Source organism: Plodia interpunctella, chromosome 10 (genome assembly GCF_027563975.2).
Source record: "Plodia interpunctella isolate USDA-ARS_2022_Savannah chromosome 10, ilPloInte3.2, whole genome shotgun sequence".
Lineage (NCBI taxonomy): Eukaryota > Metazoa > Arthropoda > Insecta > Lepidoptera > Pyralidae > Plodia > Plodia interpunctella.
The window spans coordinates 4,954,204-4,976,893 of NC_071303.1; the positions used below are offsets into that span (position 1 = coordinate 4,954,204).

General features: G+C 35.8%; 1 protein-coding gene across 7 annotated transcripts; it reads right to left on the bottom strand.

Annotated features, from left to right (window-relative positions):
* LRR (Leucine-rich repeat) lies at window positions 1–22,640 on the bottom strand. Of its 7 annotated transcripts, none has more exons than XR_008405034.2 (29): window positions 22,370–22,640; window positions 22,144–22,241; window positions 20,572–20,622; window positions 19,907–20,015; window positions 19,080–19,183; window positions 17,424–17,536; window positions 16,917–17,006; window positions 16,282–16,547; window positions 15,098–15,285; window positions 14,817–14,894; window positions 14,133–14,317; window positions 13,561–13,712; window positions 13,238–13,353; window positions 13,082–13,153; window positions 12,589–12,760; window positions 11,980–12,115; window positions 11,153–11,345; window positions 10,766–10,884; window positions 10,199–10,322; window positions 9,409–9,429; window positions 8,668–8,842; window positions 8,355–8,426; window positions 7,767–7,923; window positions 7,295–7,341; window positions 6,742–6,831; window positions 5,400–5,483; window positions 3,998–4,126; window positions 1,234–1,266; window positions 1–1,097 (listed from the first exon to the last, which is right to left on the bottom strand). XR_008405034.2 is itself a non-coding variant. In XM_053750622.2 (29 exons), exons 1-29 carry the CDS (start codon window positions 22,428–22,430, stop codon window positions 1,081–1,083), a joined length of 3,186 nt encoding a protein of 1,061 aa, XP_053606597.1. In that variant the 5' UTR covers window positions 22,431–22,640; the 3' UTR covers window positions 1–1,080. The 7 variants fall into 7 exon arrangements, 5 of the variants coding, with proteins under 5 accessions (XP_053606597.1, XP_053606600.1, XP_053606599.1 ...); XM_053750622.2 differs by having other exon boundaries at window positions 4,064–4,126; XR_008405035.2 differs by lacking the exon at window positions 5,400–5,483.
* Window positions 22,641–22,690: the final 50 nt, after the last annotated feature.

Sequence of the window (22,690 nt, forward strand, 5' to 3'; positions counted from 1 at the left end):
CTGTATATTATCGTATGTAATTTAAAACAGATTATCACAACGCTCTAGAATAAATTGCACCATAAATAAAAGTACCTTAAAATCAGTCTGGTACCAAAGAGCTGGTAAGATAAACAAAATTGGAATGAATATAAAAATACTATGAAATAATTTAGCCATATACTATACATCTACTTATAATCAGTAAATTTACAATGAGAAATTTCAATAAAAACAAAGGTATCCAATAGGTAGAACGAACGCAACCTTTTACAATTAATTATATTACTCTAATGAACACTTAAAATTTATGGGGCATCTTCTACATTTACATACCACAATATCGTAAAATTGAACATTACATCACTGAGTAGTATGCTAAGTATACTAAAAATTCACCTTACATTTTGAACTTCATTTTAAAAATCACACATGTTCATTATTTTTTAAACACCCGTCTCCTAGTTAACAATTAAAGGAATGTTAAAAGTGGAAGATAATTGTCATGGAGATTTAAAAACTGCTTTTTACAATTGTCATTTACCTGGCTTTGTGCGCAAAAGTAGGCCTTTATAACATGACTAGGCAAGACCAAATGATATCCCTTATATTTCCAGAGTCTGTTCAATGATATTTCTCATGTAAAACTAATATACATTATAATTCAAACTTGAATGCCATACATAAAACATACCACTATATTTTATAATGGCCACTAAAAATAAAAGAATATGTAACATAACTTAAATAATATTGGTGACTAAATAAATCCAATATAAGAATAATACTAAACAAATCACAGTAAATAGAAAGGATTTATTACACTTCATAAACTCCGTAATCCTATAATTAATAGTGAATAATTATTATGACGGCATACCAACAATTCATTTTCGTTTATGTTAAAAATTAACTGTAAGTTAGTTGTAACTAAAATAGCGATTTAATGTTAGAATACTAACCAGTAACTATTTTACTGCTAAATGTTAAAATTTTAACTGGCACAATTGTGAGCATCCGATAATAAAATCCGTGTAGCGTAATATCTGGACATAAACCCTGCTCAACTATCACTTTCTGACTGCGCACCACGCTGCTACACTAGGCTTCCGCGCCCTCTGGAAACAAAATAAACGTGTTATATTACTCACTTATATCCTTATTTATCACCAAAGAGTTACATCATAAGAAAATAAACGTATTCAATTCTATTGAATTTGATTCAGAACAAACAAATATTTACTATATTCTTACCTGGAGTTAAAGGATGATCTCGTAACATCGAGCCTGCGAAAATATAAAGTATGTAATATTAATATTCACGTAATATAAAACCGTTAAATAACAATTCAACAAAGTATGATAAGGTGAAGGTACATCATTCATCTTAAAATGAGTAAAATTAAACGTGCATATTAAAATATTACATACAATTGCTCATGCAACAGGTACAAGATTATTTTTTGCGCGACAAGCTTGCGTTTCATGGGTAGCTAATACTTTAATTATGTATAAATTTTACTATATGGAATGTAATTTTTACCTTTCGTCTAATCTAATAGTCACACACATCACACCTGTCTATAGTAGAACCGCCTAAATGAGTCCTCGCCCGCGGAGTACAAGGGGCGCGGGGGTACGACGACAAAGGGGACCGAGAGAGGTGCGGGCGGCGGGCGCATTCTTGTAAAAACTCAGTTCGCTCGCTACGCGGTTAGCGATCACACGTGTTGACAGTTGCGGACGCCTTGTGAAAGTTATACATGAGATTACATTCTCAAGATGAGTCGAAATGTTTTCGGACATAGAATTAATAGTCAGTGCAAACAAATGGCGTTTAACGTATATGAATATTTTAGAAAAAAGAAACTCGACCCAAATTCTGATGAATATAAACAAGATATACCTTTAAATAAAACTGTAGCAGAAGTTACTGGATTATCAGAAAAGACTGTATCTAGAATTGTACAACAAGGGAAAGCATTAAATGACAACGAGAGATTTAAATCACCAAGAAAACCAAAACAGGTTCGTAGAAAAAGAGTGGAAATAGACGATTTCACAAAAGGAGTGGTAAGAAGAAAAGTCACTCAGTTTTACACAATTTTCAAAAAAATACCTACTCTGAAAACTTTGAACGCTGTACTTAGAGAAGAGAATATATTACACTGCGGCAGGGAATATTTAAGGCTATTATTACATGATCTAGGTTTTAAATTTAAGAAATGCGGATCTAAAAGGAAACTCCTTATCGAACAGCCAAATATCACATCGTGGAGGTGGAAATACCTAAATACTATTAAAAAATATCGTAGAGAAAGAAGACATATTTTATACCTTGACGAAACTTATGTAAACGCGTCTCATAACGTTTCAAAATGTTGGCAATCAAAGGATGAACTTGGCGTTCTATCTCATATTGGTAAAGGGGACCGTTTGATCATCGTACATTGTGGAGGTCAAATTGGATTTGTAGACGGAGCCCTTGTGATATTCAAATCCAAATGTAAAACAGGTGATTATCACGATTCTATGAATTTCGCAAATTTCAGTAAATGGATAAATGAAAAGCTCATGCCTAATATACCGCAAAATTCTGTCATAGTAATGGACAACGCAGCTTATCATTCGGTTCGAGAAGAGAAAAAGCCAACTATGGCTTCTACCAAGCCAACTATGCAAGAATGGCTACGACGACATAACGTGCCTTTTGATGAAAAACTTAGAAAAGATGACTTATATAAATTAATTAAAAGCCATTTCACAGAAGATATTTACAAAATTGACGAGGTATTGAAAAGAAACGGACACGAAGTATTGCGTTTGCCTCCATATCACCCAGACCTGAACCCCATTGAGTTGGTCTGGGGTGATATCAAAGGACAATTAGCACAAAAAAGTATCGACTCTAATTTGGACCAGAAAAAAGAAATATTAGAGAGATTATTTGCTGAATATCCCAAAGAGAAATGGGAGAATTGTGTTAAACACGTGATTAAAATCGAAGACGAATATTGCAAACATGATGGAGCACTAGATGAAGTTGTTGATTTTATTATTAATGTGCAAGACGATTCTGATGATTCTGATGATGGCTGTTTCGAAAGTGAAGAATCAAGTTCCAGTGATACTGATATTATGGACATAAGTGATTGATTTATAATTTTGATAAATTTTGCATAAATAAATATTACATACATAACTTTATTACCTTTTTTTTACCTACATATCATACCTATATATCATAAAATCACATTTTTATCGAATTGTTTTGTATGAAAAATAAAAATTTGAAAATAACAATAATCGAAAAATGCTTATGCTATTTAATTCATGTACGTGGTCTCGTTGATACCATGGAGATATGGGATAACAAAAGGAACACGTTGTATAGTTTACAGTTGTTTCATTCAAATTTTGTATAGCCATTATTAATTTTTTAATAAAAATCTTCACCTGTTTGCCGCTAACCACTATGACTTCACATATCTCAAGAAATGTCCAGTAACATTTCGCCTCTTGTATTACACGCTACGCTCGACCGCCGCCCGCACCTCTTTCGTTCCCCTTCGTCGTCGTACCCCCGCGCCCCTTGTACTCCGCGGGCGAGGACTCATTTAGGCGGTTCTACTATAGTATAATACTTAATTAATAATTTAATGCTCATAAAACTACCATTTACTTCAAATCCTTGTTGTCAAAATAATTGCATTACATACATTTTTTAAATAAATTAATAAAAAGTGTCTTTAGAAATGTTCGTATCATAGATAATTTGCAATATCCAAAATATTTAGCTGTAAATATGTTGCCATAACAAATAACACCAGCGGAACGGGACAAATGTAGATGCAAAATATAGAATGGAAAAGATATTTTTCGTCATTATCCCAAGGTAAGAAATGAAGACGCCTCGGTACTCCGAGAGTTTCGTAAAGTGGCACATACGGTTGTCAGCATTAAAAAATCATTCAATAGAAAATTAACCATCACAGCAAAAGCATCAAGCACACATTACCTATTATAGCTTTGCACATGGACTAGCTGCTAATTCAGTATAGAATAGCGTCAGAAAGTTGGTTACTGGTTAGTGCGGCGCCCGGCGTGATTCCGACTATGCTGCCGCCGACGCACGCCTCCACTCCTTCTGTAGGCCACCACCACATCATCAAGGTTACACAAGAGTTACAAATACAAAGGACGTGCCTATTATCAACCAGTACCAACAGCCAAGTAAGGCTCGAAGGAAGGCTACATGTATAGCGAAAAGCGTTTTAGACATGAATCGAATACGTTTATTCGAAAAAAAAATATCAGTAATATGTTATTGATTTTAATCCACATTATCGTAGATAAGGGCCAAATAGCTGTTGGTGTTACTCAAAGTCATTATTATAAATATTTCGTTTAGTTAGTAAAATATGTTAGTTGATCACAAGAAGTACCATGAGATTATTTTTTGCTTACGGCGTATATCTGACCTGCGATGTAATAAGATTTAATTAGAATTAATGACGTAATGTTATGAGTTTCTTCTATAAAACAACATTAAATATTAACATAGATCGAACAAGCTAAACCTCTTGGAAATCTTAATTCATAATGACACAACATACGTAATCATGCATTGTCAAACATACAATTTCAGCAACATACGTTTAGGTCAAATAGTTTTTCTTTTTTGATCATCACCTATTATTATACTATTATTATAATGAAGTAAGCGTTTTCGTTTTGTTTGTAGTTTGTATGTTTGAGGCGGATAATCTGCCAAACTACCGAACTGATTTCAAAAATTCTTTCACCATTAGAAAGGTACATTATCCAAGATTGCTATAGGCTATATTTTATCTCAAAATTCCCACGGGAGCAAAGCCCCGGGCAACATCTAGTTCTGAAATAAACTTATTTTATAAATTGACATCTAATATCATGCCTTTCTGAACATAGATTTTTGTGTAAGCGCGTTGTGTAATATTAAAACAGCCCGAGTCGATTTTCATTTTTCATCAGCATATACAAGCTTTAATGAAAATTTTATGTACCTATATGAAAAGTCAAGGTAATTATAGTTATATGTGTAATCGAACCTGACACAGGTTCGATTTTCAATGAAAAGTTATTGTTTTCAAATTGCGTCTTGGCCAGTATCGCATAACAAAAGACAACTTAGTAAAATTGTAAACAGTTTTTCATATCTAGCCTTTCTGTACATACCGGTCAGCTACAAGCTCGAAAATAATTATTTTTTGTAATTTTTGCTTACAGATTTCTTTGGAAAACTGTTCCGTTTCATCATCGGAACCAGCTGCGAACATTTGGTTGATGTTCAAAAAGTCGCCTTGTATATCTGTTCCATAGTATCGGTACTCTGTAGGTGTACCTAGTGATCGTGACCTAGCCATGCGTCTCGCCCTCACCTGTGGTGCAGGCGCCGCTGTCGGGGTTGAGGCCGGCCACCGACCAGGGCCGCGCCTTACCCGCTGCGCGCGCGCACGTCCCGCCTACACACACACAGTTACATACACACACACACTCACACTGATAGCTGTTTTCCAAGCTTGCGTTACTAAAGATATTTGGAGAGATATAAGTACATTATAATTATGTTGCATACATACATGTATTTAGTGCAACAGTTATTTATTTATTATTATGTGGCGGATACACAGATACAATACATCTGAACTGTGAGCACACGCCAATATACTGAGGACTGAAGTTTTCATTACGGAACTCGGAACTTGCCTTGGCATACAATGACAACGATTTGATTGCCTTCCTCAGAAATATCTTTAAGCGTCGTACCCTGTTTTGAAACAGGAATTAAAGCACTTGATTGTCATAAAATGAAATTTATGAATAATTAATTTGTTAGGATGGTGGACCAGTGGATGCCATTCCCAAGTCATAGTTCAGGGTACAATAATTGCGTAGCGCTAGCAAATCTTTTAACTTTGCGGCGTGGTAAGGAACTAGTTTGACACAAGAGTAGTCGTACATTATTGTAGTCTTGGTCCAAGTTGAAATGACGTGCCCCACTACTTCATTTGCAGACACAATAAATTTGGATATGAAGTGCGTCATTTAAATTTAACACGTTGACTGCGGCTTCAGACGCGTGTCGCGTTTTACAAATCTCAGGTCAGAGACGACTTTGCGCGTGAGGTACGTTACAGTGAACAAAATCCTCAAGAAAATTTCAACTAGTTATGATTTCCTTTAGGCAGGTCGTAGCCAACGCGTTAATACTTGGTCTACCAAGTTTCAAACATAGTTATCACAAACAAAAGCCGATCGGCGCACCACTTGGCACACAAGCCGTGTTACATCTCCCAAATGCTGTGACTGAGCTCACTTATAACCAGGGCAGCAAAGCCGGGTAAATGTGTAGAGTACAAAATTATAACAGGTTCGTGTTTGATGAACAGAATCAAATTTTTGTCATTGCTACTAAAGTTTAATCTTTTAATAAAAAATACTGGCTATGATGATTTTAATGACTAGATTGACATTTTGATTGTGACAGCTAATTAGACAATTTTGACCAAAATTGAAAACGTAATTCCGTAACTCGTTTGCGTCGCATATTTCATGAAACATTTCAACTCTACTGAATTAAATGGTAAAAAATACCGCGTACATTTTTAAAACACTATTAAATTCAATGTTCAGAAAAAAAAAATAGAAAAGGCAGCAAACATCGAACTTGTGATAATTTCCTACTCGACCCCGTCCTAAATGCATCGTGTCGCGACTCACCCATGTTGACGTTGTCGGACGAGCGCGAGGGCGGCGGCGTGTTGGCGGGCTTCGCGCCCACGTCGTCGGAAGACTTGCAACGGGATACCTCTGAGGAATATCATCATCATTGTGATCACGGATCACAAGTATAATATTTTTTTTTAATTTAATGGAGTTTTAAAAATAATAAACTCCGGTAAGATCACTGTGTCGAAATAGTCAGGGCGTGAGTTAAATTCCCGCTCGATTTCAGAATTTTTACATCTCTATTATTTAAAATTATTGATGTTTGTCTACGATTCTGGATGTTTTGATAAAATTCTTGTAGCATTAATATTCAGTTTAGGATGATATACATCACTTATTGAAGCAACATTACAACTAAGGACTACAAAAGAGATTACATATATATAGATTATATATATACAGTTCCGGATTGCCAGAGAAATCCAACGACACGTTCAACGTCAACGGAAATACAAGCTAAACACTGTTCTGCTTATCACAAATTTTCAAAAAACAAATAGTTACCCTTTTAGAATGAAATGTTTGGTACAACATCATCACTTACCACATTCTAATAACACAGGTGTGCTCTCGCCAGACGTGACGCTATAACTGAAAAAAATAATTAAATTTTGTGTAATTAATTTCTGCATTTTATAACGGTAATCTATCAGTGTCAGTGAAATTTATAATATATACAATTTTGAATCGTCTTTGATTACAGACTCCGAATATATATAGAACTTATTTTAAAAAATCGTTGATTCTTTTCAACTATGGGGGTTGAATAATTTTGCAATGAAGGTTATTGCTATTATTTGCTATTTGCTATCCAGAACAATGTCCTCCAGGTTTAGAACCTCAGGTCATTTCTAATTCCATCAAAATCAGCCTAAGGTTTAATCGTAAAAGTGTGACAGCAGATGTTAGTACGGGTAATAATTCTTAGCTTTTTGTGGAAAAGCTACTACTGGTACTGCTGCTGCTACCCGTGATCTATATCCGTGTGGAGTTAGACCGATGTTAGCGTGAGGTACCTCGTGTCGTCTCTGAGCAGCGTGTGGTCGCGGTGGTCGGGCGAGGCGAGCGAGGACAGCGAGTGCAGTGAGCGCGACGTGAGCGGCGTGCGGGCGGACAGTGACGCCTCCTCGCTGCCCGGCGGCGTGCGGCACGTGCGCCAGAACTCGTCCAGGCCTGCACATTACATACAGTCTTTACTAAATACTTATAGCTGTACTCTGGCGCCGTGCGGTGCGGTCGTGTTGGGTACGTAGTACGTAGTTGTGTTGGTTCGTTCTTATTTCACTGTGATTATACGCGAAGTGATTGGGTGGTTAGGTTACTTTTGTTGATATTCTGATTTCTATGTACTAGTTGATAGTTCTGCTGTGAAATAATCATAGCGATGATATTATTATTTATTTATTTATTCTTAGGAGAACCAATGCTATATTACAGAATAGCTATATTTACAGAATATGACTATTCTGAAAACACACATCGGAAAGCCAATTGTATTTATTTTATTAATATTATTTTACTATTTCTTTTCGGTGTATCTCTACGGCATTTAAAATTTTAGATTTATACATCAACATTGAAAAGTGTCAGATTTATCAATTTACCTTCGTCGATGTCTTGCGATTGATCTGTGATTGGACGGGTCGGCGCTCTTGTCTTTGTGCGCCGCGGTCGACCTGTAAACAGCAATGCAGCAAAACCCATGGGAATAGTTTTTTTTTCCGGGATGAAAGGTACCCTATGTTCTCCATACTTCAAACTATAAGTATACCAAAGTTCAAGAAGATCGGTTGAGTATGTAGAGCGTGAAGAGGTAACAAATTTACTTTTGCATTTATATTATTAGTATTAGTTAAGATTTTGACGTTGAAATCGTGTAATATCTGTTTAAAGAAGGTAATCATAATCGCCGGTGACCTTTAACGAGGTGACGCAGCGTGTGGGCGGGCAAGTCAGCGAGTGCGTCCGCGGCCTCGGCGTGCAGCGGCGGCAGCGACAGCATCTCGTTGCTGCTGCACTGCTGCTCCGCCACAGACTTCGGCCGCACGCGCCGCGGCCCGCGCTCGCGACGTCGGCAGCCTAATGGCGTCGCCTGCGAATATTTCAGATTATAAAACCGCGATAACACTAGCGAACATTTGACGCGCAAACCGATATTTTGTTATCTTTCAAATGTACCAAATATGTTTTTTTCTATCTTTTACCACTTTCACCGCGCCGCTTCTTTCACCTGCGCTTCGAAAACCAAATAAACTTTATTTTTCTTTCTTTTAGTCTTTGAAGAAAAGTTTGCGGTAAAGTTAGTTGTGCTGCTTCTTCTTTAACCTGCGCTTTAAAGGTCGGCAGTAGACTTTGCTAAAGGCGAAACTACCGCCAGCAAAGTCAGGGTTGTCACAAAATGTTGAAAATTGTTTCTGTTAAATAATTTTATTTTCCAAACGTCATAACGAGTGTTGGTAGCCTGCCAATCCAGGGCAGCAGCTCTTCCAAGTTATTCTTCTACTATAAGTATTTTATAGCTAAACCTAACTTCTATTTTTAACAAATTTTAATTATTCTTTTTTCGAATATTAATTACGTATTAATATCATTAATAATTTAGAATACTTATCTAATCACGTAATTAAACTATTTAACTCTTAATTTAGATTTACTTACCAAGTTCAAATAATCCAATTTCTGTGTAGCGTAGAATAATAAAACAATGTCAATAAATTTCAACAATGTTTACAATAATTAATAAAGCCTATTCATGATCAATTGCTCGTACCTACTTAACATCGAGTTTATAATTTATCTTTTGCATTAGTACAACTTAACATATGACTATCTTATCGGAAGCTCAATTCATTTTCTTGCTACATAAATATTATCTTTGCTAATCTTCAATAGTGGCCAGTGTGTCATTATGCAAATTAACATATTTAGAAAAGGTACATCTTTTGCAAGATTTTTGAAAATGGATTTGAGAATTTATTTTTATTTATTGATACATTCATTTCTCCCGCGTTTTTGTGATTATGAATCATGTTTCCCTGGGAGTTCAGCAGAGTCTAGTTTTCTACTTGCTACGATCTTTACAGCCTCAAATAATACTTCTTTCTTAATCTGCAAACAAATAGACAAATCGTTTATAGGTCGCAAGCCTTGGATCAGTCTGGGAATGTGCAAGCATATGTCCAATAGTGGGCTTCCTGTAGTTGAAGATGATGAAGTTTATTTTACTTTCGTTTTTCTTCGATACCCGCGTTTCAATGAGAATATAGAACTGAAAGGTATTTGTTGCCCTAGTAAGCACTATATGTAAAATTTCAACAAAATCATTAGTCGTTTTCGAAAACGCGAGCACCAAATCTAGCATGTCTAGGAAAATTTGTTTCATCCATTTTATAATTAAAATAATTAACCAAAATGCAGAGCTGTTTTACTTAGAGGATATAGTACTGACCGCAGAGTGCGACACCGGCGTCAGCAAGTCAGGCACGTGTCCGCCCGCCGCGGGCTCCGAGTCCCCGCTGTCGCCGCTCTCGACGCTTTCACACGCCGCCAACGCCAGGCGCTCCACGGCAGAACTGTGTTCAAAGTATCAACCAAATATCGATCAAGGTGAAGGAAGATGATAGAGAACATTGTACATAATATAAGCTCATTATGCACATACGTCACGTTCCGCCATTTATAATACAGGGTGGTTAAATATCAATCAAATTTTCACAGCAAAATCGGATAAAGCCTAAAAAAAATGGCGAACATTTTTTCCCTCTACGTTATACATTATTCGATCAGTTGATTGACCTCAGTAACAGTCTTAAAATTTTTCACTTCAAATTTATGTTGGACGTTGTAATAATATTCCATGTGTCACATATTGTGAAAATCGGGCTGTTCAAAAACTTTAATGTGCTGAATTTTAATTTTTCATAAACAAAAACTGTGGAATTTTATATTCATTTACATAATTGCATAATTTTCCAAGCATCATGACAGTATACGAATATAAAAGTGAAGAAATTACTTGAGCAGGTCTTGCAGCGTGCTGGAACAAGGCGCCATGGCGTCGCGCACCGCCTGCAGCGACACCACCTCGCCGCTGGAGCCCGCGCCGCCCATCGCTGCGAACACTTCGCCACACCGCTGGAATATCAATACTTTCGTTACCTACGTATTCCTAGAACTCTCCAGTGACCTGGAGTCAAATACACATGGAACAATTTTAGAGCCACAGTAACAGAAAGTTTATTAGACCGTTTGAGCCGCTACAGCCTCGACTTCTCACGAAAAAAACATTAATCTCTCGTTATCTCTTATTAACGTCAAGAATTTGCTCAGAACCAAGTTTACTGCCGACTTACAAGGGGCAAGTGATGAAGCATGGAGCGACAAAATTCACCACAGACTTTACCTGCAGGTACTGGTGCAGCAGATGGTGCGCAGCGGCGGCGGCGCGCTCGAGCGCAGCAGGCAGCGGCTGCGGCGGCAGCGCGGCGGCCGCCTGCGCCGCCACCGCCGCCGCCGCCTCGCCGCCGGCCCACGCCCGCTCCAGCGCCAGCGCTCGTAACGTGTGCGCTTGCGACGGCGTGCTGTTGTTCGCCAATCTGGGGAAAAATAATATTTTTATGAGGCCTTATCTATACAATAACTTATTTACCTGGATTATATAACACAGTTGAATGTCACTTTAACTGGTCAATTCTATTTATTGTACATTAATGTATGTTTGGAATGGCTCTGACGTATGACAACACAGTTTCATATAAATTGTTATTGACATACTAAAGTTGTTGGACAACATTTTGTATACCACATCCATCTACCTATAGCAGCCTCTATTATATCCAATTTTGGGCGTAAGCATCTTCCAGTCTTCTCCACTCCTAGCGGTCTTTGGCAATCGACATCCAATTTCGCCCTGCGTGTCGAACAATGTCGTCCTTCCATCTCATAGATGGTTCCAGCAGTCTCCGCGTCCATCTCTTTGTATCCATTCGAGCAGTGTGTCCCGCCCATCTCACCACATCCATACTCCGTGTAGTAACACGGAGTATGTGTAGTAATACACTATCCTCGAACTAATACGGATTTCAAACCGAATTCATACTATTACGCGAACGCGCGAACATAGCGTAGCTTGTATGTGAGCTTTTATTTAGCGCAATGAACAACCAGCAATGTATGGCGAATCCGCCGTACCGTATCGCGATAATTAACGCATAGTATAGCCGGTATTACCGTTCGTGTAGCTCCCGCCACAGCGCGGCCACCCTCTCGCTGGCGCCGCGGCCGCCGCACGCGGCGTCGCAGCCGGGGAACTCCACGCGCCGCACGCTCACCGAGCGCCGCAGCGCCGTCGCGATGTCGGTCAGACCTGTTACATTATCCTCACATATTATACAAAGACGTGTCTGTCTATATGAACGCGATAACCTCAATAACGAACGGACTGATTTTTGTACAGTTTTCACCAATAAATAGTATTATTCCTGAGGAAGGTGTATTATGGTTTTACCCGAGCAAAGAAGGGTCGGGCCGCTAGTAATGTATAAATACAAAGTAAACATCTGAAGCCACTAAATTAGATAATTGCCACTAGAAAACACCTCTAGTTACCAACTAACACACAAGAAGCTACCACTACCCGGGACTGACCATTTGTAGAATATTTTGTGTAATAAAGTTCAAATAAGCCCAAAGGATTTAATTTTTGTATAAACAACTAATTGTAGCTATTTTTGCTGCCTAAAACCTATTCGATTGTACTTACTACGTGGTACAAGTATATCATAATACGGCAGTTGTACGACAAAGAAACAACTTCAACAGCATAACAATACGATCTACCTTGCAGACTGAAGGCGTTGCGGTCTATATACAGCGTGTGTAGAGTACAGTTACACTGCAATGCTTTGGCCAATAATCTAGCGCCCGCGTCGCCGGCCATGTTCCCGCCCACGTCCAACGAGCGCAGGCGCCGGGCGCCGCCCAAAGCGTTCAATAATCCATATAAATCAGCCTGTGGAATAAAATATTTGAATTTACAATGATAAGTGTAGTAAAATATACCGGGGGTGGAGTGCTAAAATTTGAAAATATTTGCCAAACTTACTCTTAAAAAATATAAGATCATATATGTAAACACTATAAGCGTAATAAATAAATAAATAGCAGCGAGCTTATTGAGCCATACTAATAAGTCCTTGGTAATTAAGCAAAACGACTCATATCAAATGTCAATACGATCTGTTATTGTTTAATTAATTGACAAATTATTTTTGTATAAAATGGTCTAAGCTAGAGTTTGGACCGATATTAACGTTCTAGTGGTAATATTTACCTTCAATTTACAATCACTCAGGTCTAACGAAGTCAAGGCAGTGTCCGGTTCTTGTAGCACATGAACTAAGGCCTGAAAAAAATATGACATTGTCATTGTAATAAATATAAAATCACTATTTTCTACTTAATAACAATATTTATTAAAATGGCTTACTTGTATTAAAGGCGGAGCATAAGAACGCTTTCCAGTCAGTTTACTTAACGATAAATGTGTTATAGAATGGTTCTTGCCTATGGCTCTCACTATTCCCGATAATTCAAATTCCATACCTGAAAACAAGAGTTATTAATTGGCGCAGTCAGATATTCAGAATTCACAAGTACTATTAAAACACAGATACATGGCAATCAAATAGGAGAAAGTAATGCGAAAATCAGTGTCCAATGACCATTCGAACATGTAAACAAAGCCGTTTGCTTTGTTTACATGTTCAAGTTATTTGGAAGTACTGGTCTGATTTTAGAAATTCAACTTACTATTATCTGACAAGTCGAGCGACTGAAGACATCGCACCCCGTGTATGCACGACTCCAACACATGCGCGGCCTGCGACGACGACAGCACTCCGGACAGGTTTAGTTGTACGCCCGTCGCACTTTCGTTGCACGCTAATCCGAGAAGTAAGCTCCTAAAAATAAAATAAACATGATGTTTTATAAAGATATATAACAAGGCTGAAGATTTATTTGTTGAAATCTATTAACTGTGGAACTAAAAGTTTAATTTTTCTTTTATTTTCATTTCGATAATCAAATCGATAAGTGAAAACCGTATGACCGTATGATTTGTTCAATAGTTTGAGTTTACCGTAACTTTATTTAGATATACACGACAGCTACACGAAGCTTTATTTTGATATAGTGGAATTGCAACTGCAAGAAAATGAAAACAATGAATTCTGTTAAGTTCATTGAAATTTGACATTATGGAAAACAACGGAACTGCGCCGCACTAACGTGTCAATGTAATAGCCCTGCAGCTCCCTCAGCAGACCAGAGATCGATTTTTATTGTTTTTAAGCGGGGCGGGAGGGGGGGTGTGGTCTTACTTGAGAGCGTCCGCGGGCATCTTGCAGTAGGAGAAGTCGAGGTCGGTGAGCGCGAGGCAGGCGGTGAAGAACTGGCGGAAGGAGGGCGGCGGGTCGCGCGCGCGGCGCGCCAGCGACCACGGGTTGCGGCCCACGCGCAGCGACGACAGCCGCGCCGCGCAGCCGCGCAGCAGCGCGCCCCACATCTACACACATACCATTCATTCTATTCACTTTACGAATATAATAATCAATCATTAAGATTAACATCTAACCATCAGTGTGCATGTAAGGACCAGCAACTGTACTCTAACTCTTTTATCCGGAGCCCCAAACAAAAAATTCAGGATGCCAGGAGCTCTGTTATTCCAAGTTAATGGAATGTACAAGTGCCATAACAATTTTGTAATAGTTGTATAATTGGAAAAATAAACAAAAAATTATGATAATTATTGCTGATAACCAAATTATTGTTATGAATAATTTAATTTTAACATAATTGTTTTTAAAGTTTTTACTTCGGAAGATTTTACCTCCCTTTTGGGAAGCATCATTTTTTATTTTGGCAATAATTTATTAATACTTTGGCAGAAATATAAAAAAGTTGAAAAGAATAAACCCAACTTATTGTTATAATCAATGTTTCCTTGTCATTCTCATCAAATCAATTCAACATTTCTCTGTTTGGTTAAAACTGTTACTTACATTTTCTAATGTAGTCTCCGTGTTAGTCAAATTTAAGTGCGTCAAAACGTTGGGTTGGGCGAGAAAGTTGTATAAATTCTGTAAAAACAAATAACATAGAAAAGTGTTAATATAACCTATTCTAAAAATACAATTTACATTAATTTTAAGTATTCGTAAATATAAGTAGCACGCTTTGAAATTAACATGTCTACTTGAATTTGAAATTATGATAATTACACCATTAATCAAAGAAAAACAACTAACACAAGATTGCAATTTAAAAAAAGAATAATACTCACATGCACATCGTCCTTCAAATTATTCTGCGATAAATCCAAATGAGACAAAGTTGATAGGTGGTTCATATTATCATTGAGCATGGAAGCCAGATGTGTTACAGTCTTTCCGGTAACCCCACACTGAGACATCGCCAAATACTGCAAGCCGTTTGGATTGCTCGCCAGTCCAGTTAGTACACTAATAGCACCTAAAATAAACAAAAAATATTGTTTGTAAATAAATAGTTCCTATATTTATATATGGTGATGGCATAGTTTTGATTAGGTACAGTTTCGCCGATCGTAATATTTTTAATTGTTCACATTATGAAATGGCGTATATGTACAAAATACCCAGTGCACAGATGTTCGCAGTTTGCAAATAGGTGGAGAAACCTTCTCGTAAACCGTTTGTGGTTCAAGATTATAAAACATTTTTCATAATAATAATTTTTTTACATAATATACATAAGAAAGTAATGGCATATAAAAAAGTTGTTTGAATATCGATTCAAGATTTAGCTTTTTATATTCCATTATTTCTCACATTTATCCACTACAACTATGAACATCTGTGTACTAGGCGACGATCATAGAGTCAATTCTTTAGTATAACATCTATGGGAGGATATAGAATGGTCAAATTCTAGGGCTTAAATATATTTCTGTCATATACCGTGTAATTTATAAGCAGTATATCAGAACTAGAAAGCTGACATGATCAACGTTTTTCTACCAGTAGCCCTGTGAAGCTGCCGATATTTTACAAGTTACCTTGTAAAAAATCTAATTTCTTTCATTGATTAAAGAAGTGTTTATCTGCAAGAACAATTGGTTCGTCATACGCACAGGAAGTGTGGTTAAATCATTCATTCATGACCATTTGATAGTACTTCTTACGAGATTACACACCTATGGTCTTCAATGAAATACAATCCGAAAAAAAAAAGTTTATTTTTAGTTCAATGTATTAAAATTCAAACGTACACGTTATATAAGAATTGTTGTACGCAAATATAAGAATTGTTGCTTATACATAATACAGTGTATATTATAAATCACTTTATCTTCAATTTGTTTTTGAGAGAGATCGTCAAAAGCATGGCCCAACGTCGCCGTGTCGTACGAGGTACGACGAAGCGCGGCTCATCGATGCATTTTCTTAAGAGACCAATATGATTCCGTGAGAAGTCGACAAGACCCACCTTTGTCCTCAATGTGGTTCTGCGAGAGGTCGACAGTGTGCATGCGCGACACTCGCCTCGCCCGGAGGAGCGCGTGGCCGAGGCGCGCGGCGTGGTCGTGGCGCAGCGCGGCGGCGCGCCAGCTCAGCCGCTGCGGCGCGGGGCTGGCGCCGCGCACCATCCGGCACACGCTCTCCCACGCCTCGCCCGTCGCCCGCACGCCGTCCCCGCACACGCCGTTGAACCATGTGTTGTGTTGCAGGGACATTATCAATGGTATCAAGTCCCTGTTGGGACAATATTCAAACGTAAGTGTATTGTAGTCTAAAATTAAAGTCCACTCTAAATACGATGAAATTACCAATACGTTATCACGTTGACAGAGCCGAGAGTAACGAAACTCGAAGGCCACATTCAATTGTATAGAGGGATTAGATTATTATTGAATTTACTTTTTTATAATATAATATTTTTTATGTATTCAGTTATTTTTTTACTTTCACAATTGAATGAATAAAATAAATGAAGTATCTCTTTTGAAACGATATTACTTAATATACAAATTATCGATACATTCCATACTAATTTCATTATTCGGATATTTAGAAAAAGATAAATATTGAATAATATACTAAATTGACAAATGTAAAACTTACCTTTGGTCCAAATGATCGAAATCTTTGAGATGTAACATTCGGATATCATGAGCTAAATATATTGTATCTATATCCCAAGCTACTTCGGCCCTGAAAAAATAATAAACAATATTACTAACGTACAAAAGTACAGAACAGGACTCAATAGGTCTATTGAAGTACGATAAAAAATTTATAATTTTTAATTCAGTTTTAAAAATCGTATAGTTAAATAAATGAAGCCCAAATAGATTGCAAACTCTTCTAATAAATTGAATCGCAAGACCGCAAAAATTTTTGGAAGTAGAAATAAAACATGAGTTTATTTGATCAGACTGGAAGGTTTTTTTAACGTAAATACTTTTTGTCACATTTTGAACGCTGTTTGTTGCACAGTAACAGCAAATTATCTTGTAATTTGCCCTTGTTTATTGAGAATTTGTGAATATTGCTTAAGTTGTTAAAAATAAAAATTCTACTGTATTCCCAGGTAAACAATGTATAACAACCAAAATAAAAATGTATTACCTGAATGGTGTCTGACAAAGATCGCACATAGCAGCATATTGGTTAGAGAAATCACCGCAAGTTGAATGTTTCCGTGTGCCACTCACAGGCTGTAGTTGAAAAGGTAAATTTACCTGAAAATCAAATCGGAGCTATAAAAAAAACTACTAATTAAAATATTTAAACCCTTTATTTAATGTTAATCATAATGCGTACGTTGAGACCTGGTAAACCTATATAAGGAATCATACAGGTTTATTCCAGGTTCCAAGTATTATTCCAAATTTATTCTGTCTAATAAATCTCTATAATGGGTCATTATACTATACAGGTCTATTGGATACCTGACACGGCCACCAACTCTCCACGATCACAAATTTTTATATTGTTAATTTCAACTTTGTTATTTTTACCCCGTTAAATTTAATTTTATTCCTAGGTTTAATTTTATTGTAAATGTCGGGGATTAAAAATAATTATACATTTTTATGTATATACTTAACATACGTATTCTATAATCCCCACTACCTAAATTATTGGCCAATTACTTGTAAAAATGAAAACATTGACAAATTTAAAATATACTCTGATGAGTAAAAACAAACCAACTAGTTAGTTATTCCAAATTGGTAGTTATATGGTAGTATAAAAGCGCTGACGTCGATTGGGTACAGGATAATTGAATGTAAATATTACGGTCAAGGGTTTGATACTGAATTGAGTGATTCAAGTCCATATCAAAGTAACTTGTGATTAGTCACTAACAAAGACAATACAGGGTCTCAAATGTTGCGGTCTTGCTTCATATTTGGAGGTTGTCCAATAAAATATCTCAGAATTCATAATCGATGCAATAAAAAGAAGGTTTATATCAATGAATGTATGATAATTAAATTAATTGTGATCTACTTTTATGAGATTTAAGAGGTTTTATTGTAATAGCCACACTGCAGGCAGACCTTGCAAGCTCTGTTATATCTGCGACACCATATATCAAGGTCAAAGTGGGCGCGACAAGTCGACAATATTTGATTATGAGCTAAACGATTTACAAATAGACTTCGGGTTGGTAACAAAGTTGAGTCAGCCATTTAAACTTATTAGAGTTTATTATTCTCGTTCCGCCCATTAGGGGAAATGTGCGAAGTTAGTGTTTATTAAATGCAATTAAATGGCTGACTTTTATGACCTTGGAATAAGAATAAACTGCAGTTAAAATATACTTTCCATACTGGTCTGGAAGTGAAAGAAAACATAAAATGCTGCTTAAGTAAAAGTCAATCAAGGGAACTTGGCGTTCTTTTTATTAGAGACTATAGCGGCACGTCCCGGCTTCGCTCGGGTAAAGACATAATAAATGATGCAACTACACCTTCCTAAGTAATTACACTATCTATTGGTGAGACGCGGCAAATGACTTTGTTTTATAATATGTATAGGGATGTAAGGAAACATATAAGTGTCATGTCCCAAGACTTTTAGATATGTTGCCAATGTTGACGAAATACAATTAGTGTAAATGTGGTTTCAACCAAATAACACGCTCTTTTTCTTCGCAATTGTTATCTAGTTTTTATAATCGTTTTTATTACTCTTGAATTAATTCCATATGATGTCATAGAACATTATACGTGTTAAATCGTCTCACGGTTGACCGTTTTGTATGTACGTACATACCTTGCATACAATATCCTCCATGGCCACATTGGGAAATAAATCGTCGAAAGCAGTCACGACCGCGTGCATTGCATTTACAACGCCTTCGGACGAACCTTCCTCTCCTGCAAGTCAATAAAAAATAAATTATTAACAAAAATACTACGAAATACGAAATGGTTAGGCATTTTTATATAAAATTCAATAAATATTAGATGTCTTGATAGCTTAGACGGGGACGTGGGTTCGATTCCCGCTCGAGTCCTCAATTGTTACAATTTACTATTTAAATTTATCTGTTATCATTTGATTAAAAATAATTTATTTTACTTCAACGAACGAATGTAAACGTATTTTAAAAAATCGGCGACGAAAATACAGCAAAAAAAAATTGTATTGTTTGTTAACGATGGAAGAAAACATTAACCGACTTAGCTAATTAACACATTGTTGAGATAGCTTTGTTGTGTAACGTAAAATAATCATGTTTTTCACATTTTATTTTTGTTAAATTGCTCACTTTATACTACAATTTACTCACATTTACTTTATAAAGCTATGAAATATGAGTTAAAAACTGAATAACGATGACCAAAACTAGACTTTAATGTTAGTAAAGAAAGTACTGCATATGTGACACATCTTTACTAATGTAGGTAAATATTAGATAAAAGTACATCATATGGGGCAGATCGCGGGTTCGTCAAAAAGGCTATAGTAAATCTATTAAATCGGTTATAAATTCAACAGTTAATCATAATCAGTTTATGGACAGTACTGTCCCCATATTTCTGTGTCAGTGGAAACAACCTCGAGAAAACAATGGGTGTAATTAGTTCTCCACTCACCTATGAGAATGGACACCGGCTTGTGTTCATGGACGAGCGTTATTGATAAATGGTTGGGCTTTTTGCTTTCCAGCGCTTCTATCTCCATCAAGTGAAATCCATTGTCAACCTGAAAATAATTGCGGCGTTAGTCAATATAACGGCTATTGCAATGCACATTATGCAATTGTTAAAAAATATGCAGAATCATAAATTACTGTAAGGAATCAGGAAAAGTCTCTCTCTCTCTCTGTCATCTCCGCATGTTCCTGGTCAGAATAAAAATAACTTTGAAGTCAGAAAAACTAAATGTAACATTTGTTGTTGACTTTACAGAATAGCGAAGTATATGTCTTGTAGATCGAGTATGTGGCTGTATGTGACTACATACTGGATTGTGAATATTATGTCAGATTTTCAAGTTACGTAATGGCGAATTTTTAATTAATTTGTTCTGCTTTCCATCAGACATGAACAAACCAAACTTTCGAATTGATGAAACCATTGGTGTGTAATGTTTGTGTAAATCCATGAAGCAGTTACACTACATATTACGGAAAGTTTATTCACCTACGACTAATAGGGATTGCTTAACCAAGTATCCCTGGTACATGGCACGGTAGCTATACCACTGGCTCTAGGCCCTGGCCGTTTAACAAATGTCAATATCTTATCAAGAAACTTACCCTTGTAGGAACTTTAGTAGTAGTAATAAAAATTCTATAGGCAGTTACAATCTGTAACAAAAGTAATTTAATTTATAATATCATGTAAATAATGTTAACTTTAATATAAAGTTAAACATAAAGTTAATATTATTTTGTTTATTAAAATTTTTAAGGATAAAATGGCTGAGTTTACTATTGATTGCCCACTATTGCAGAGATAGTTGTGGCTAATATATGTTATTAGTATTTTATTACAAGTAAGCATGAAGTACAAAACACTCATTATAACTTGATTTGTGGTTTTTAAAAACATTTGATACTAATGTCAGCCATAATTAATACTTTGTATTAAATCTACAAATAACCATAATAGCAAAGGAGTTATTTGGAATACTATGTATTGAAAAAGTTTAGACATGTGTTATTGGGATAGCATGTATTTTTATCCTGGAATTTGGAGTAGCTGCCCAAAATAATCTTTTATATGATGATTCTCTTGTAAAATATAGATATTGTGTAATGATAATTTAGCTTAAAAAATTTAAAGAACATACCAAGGATGCTTACAATTTTCTTTAAAAAAAACATGTTAAAACTTAATGGATGTGGATCTATTTATACATCAGATACTTATATTATGTAAGAATCCAGAAACGTTGCACAAAACAATCTTAGGTAACATTGTAATTCAATATTTTCCTCAATGTATCACACTTCATTGAGAAATTAATACAAAGCTTCCAGTCTATGGGTGAGTTTCATGTTAGTAATCATAAATCACATACCAAAACCCATATCACAAGCAAGTAAAAAATTATGAATGTAAATAAAAGTTGCAGATAGTAATAGATAAGGTTGGAGCTGTTGAGTAAGTAGGTAGGTAGTGTGCATTAAAATGTTTTCATATTCATATTGCTTTAATTTTCAGTGTTTTTTCATGTAATAATATTTATTTCCAGATACCTTTTTGATGTTTGTGGTAGATGTCTACATATTGTAAACATCTACCACAAACATCAAACCAAATCCTATCTACTTAGTACCAATACACAAAAGCACCTTATACACAAAGCAAGACACACCTAAGTGACTCATGCTATTGTATCAATAGCTTTTATCATCTATTAACTGTCCTGTCAGGGTGCTCAAATCAATTAAATGAATTTTAATAATATTCTATGAGCACTATGTTTACACATATGTAAATTGAAATAACTTATTACTTCTGAATAATAAATTTAATATTTCTTTGTTTAAAAAATGAATATATATATATATATATTTTTAAAACTAATACAGGGTATTTTATGTTTGACCTGGGGTCAGTAACTATATTACAAATTCAATCAAAATTGGCGCGGAGGTTTCACCAATACAAGCGTAATAGCAAACAGACAGCTGTTTGCTGTTACACTTTTGAAAAAAAAATGCTTATGGGAAAGTCTGTACTTTCCCATTTATAATACTATTATGGTTTCACAATAATACTATACTAATTACTGACAATATAAAATTAACTTTGGTTTTACTATAAGGTATAACTTGATCAATACTATCACATGTTTGCTGCAAGATGTAATAAATACTTACCAAAACTTTGTTGTCCACTTTATCTCCCCTTGATTCCATTCGGATAAGAGATTTATATAGAATTTTAACATTTTTACCCAGGACATTGCTTATACTATCTGTAAAAAATATGTAGGTATATAGACTATTTATTTATTCAAACGACAAGATATTATGGTGCTAGTAAATTAAAAGTTATTGCTTAAATCTTTTATATCAGTATATAATTAAACTAAAACAAACTTACCACTTAATTCGGCAGATATTTGCGATTTTATTGACATTTTCGCAATTTTCTTTAGTGTCATTACTCCGTCGAATTGTTTTTATTTCAAATGCACATAATATCCTACTTCATTGTATTTTATCCATTATCCAGGAGACGGCAATCAAAAGTACTATTGCAAAAGAATAACTAAAGCCATTGCAGTAAATTATTGACCTAAAAATTGCCTTCAATTACCACAACACACCTCAATAGATAAATTACCAACTACCACAGATAAAAATATGTATGTACAAAGAGGCGTGTCATAAGAAACGAGAATGAATTTTGAACTTTCAAAAG

Excerpts from the sequence above, each read along its gene's own strand:
- LRR (XM_053750622.2), bottom strand. The coding sequence starts at position 22,430 with ATGACACTAAAGAAAATTGCGAAAATGTCAATAAAATCGCAAATATCT. Across the intron at positions 13,354-13,560 it reads GCTCGACTTGTCAGATAATA|GTATGGAATTTGAATTATCG; the intron begins GTAAGTTGAATT and ends TCTTGTTTTCAG. Across the intron at positions 13,154-13,237 it reads ATGCTCCGCCTTTAATACAA|GCCTTAGTTCATGTGCTACA; the intron begins GTAAGCCATTTT and ends TATTTTTTTCAG.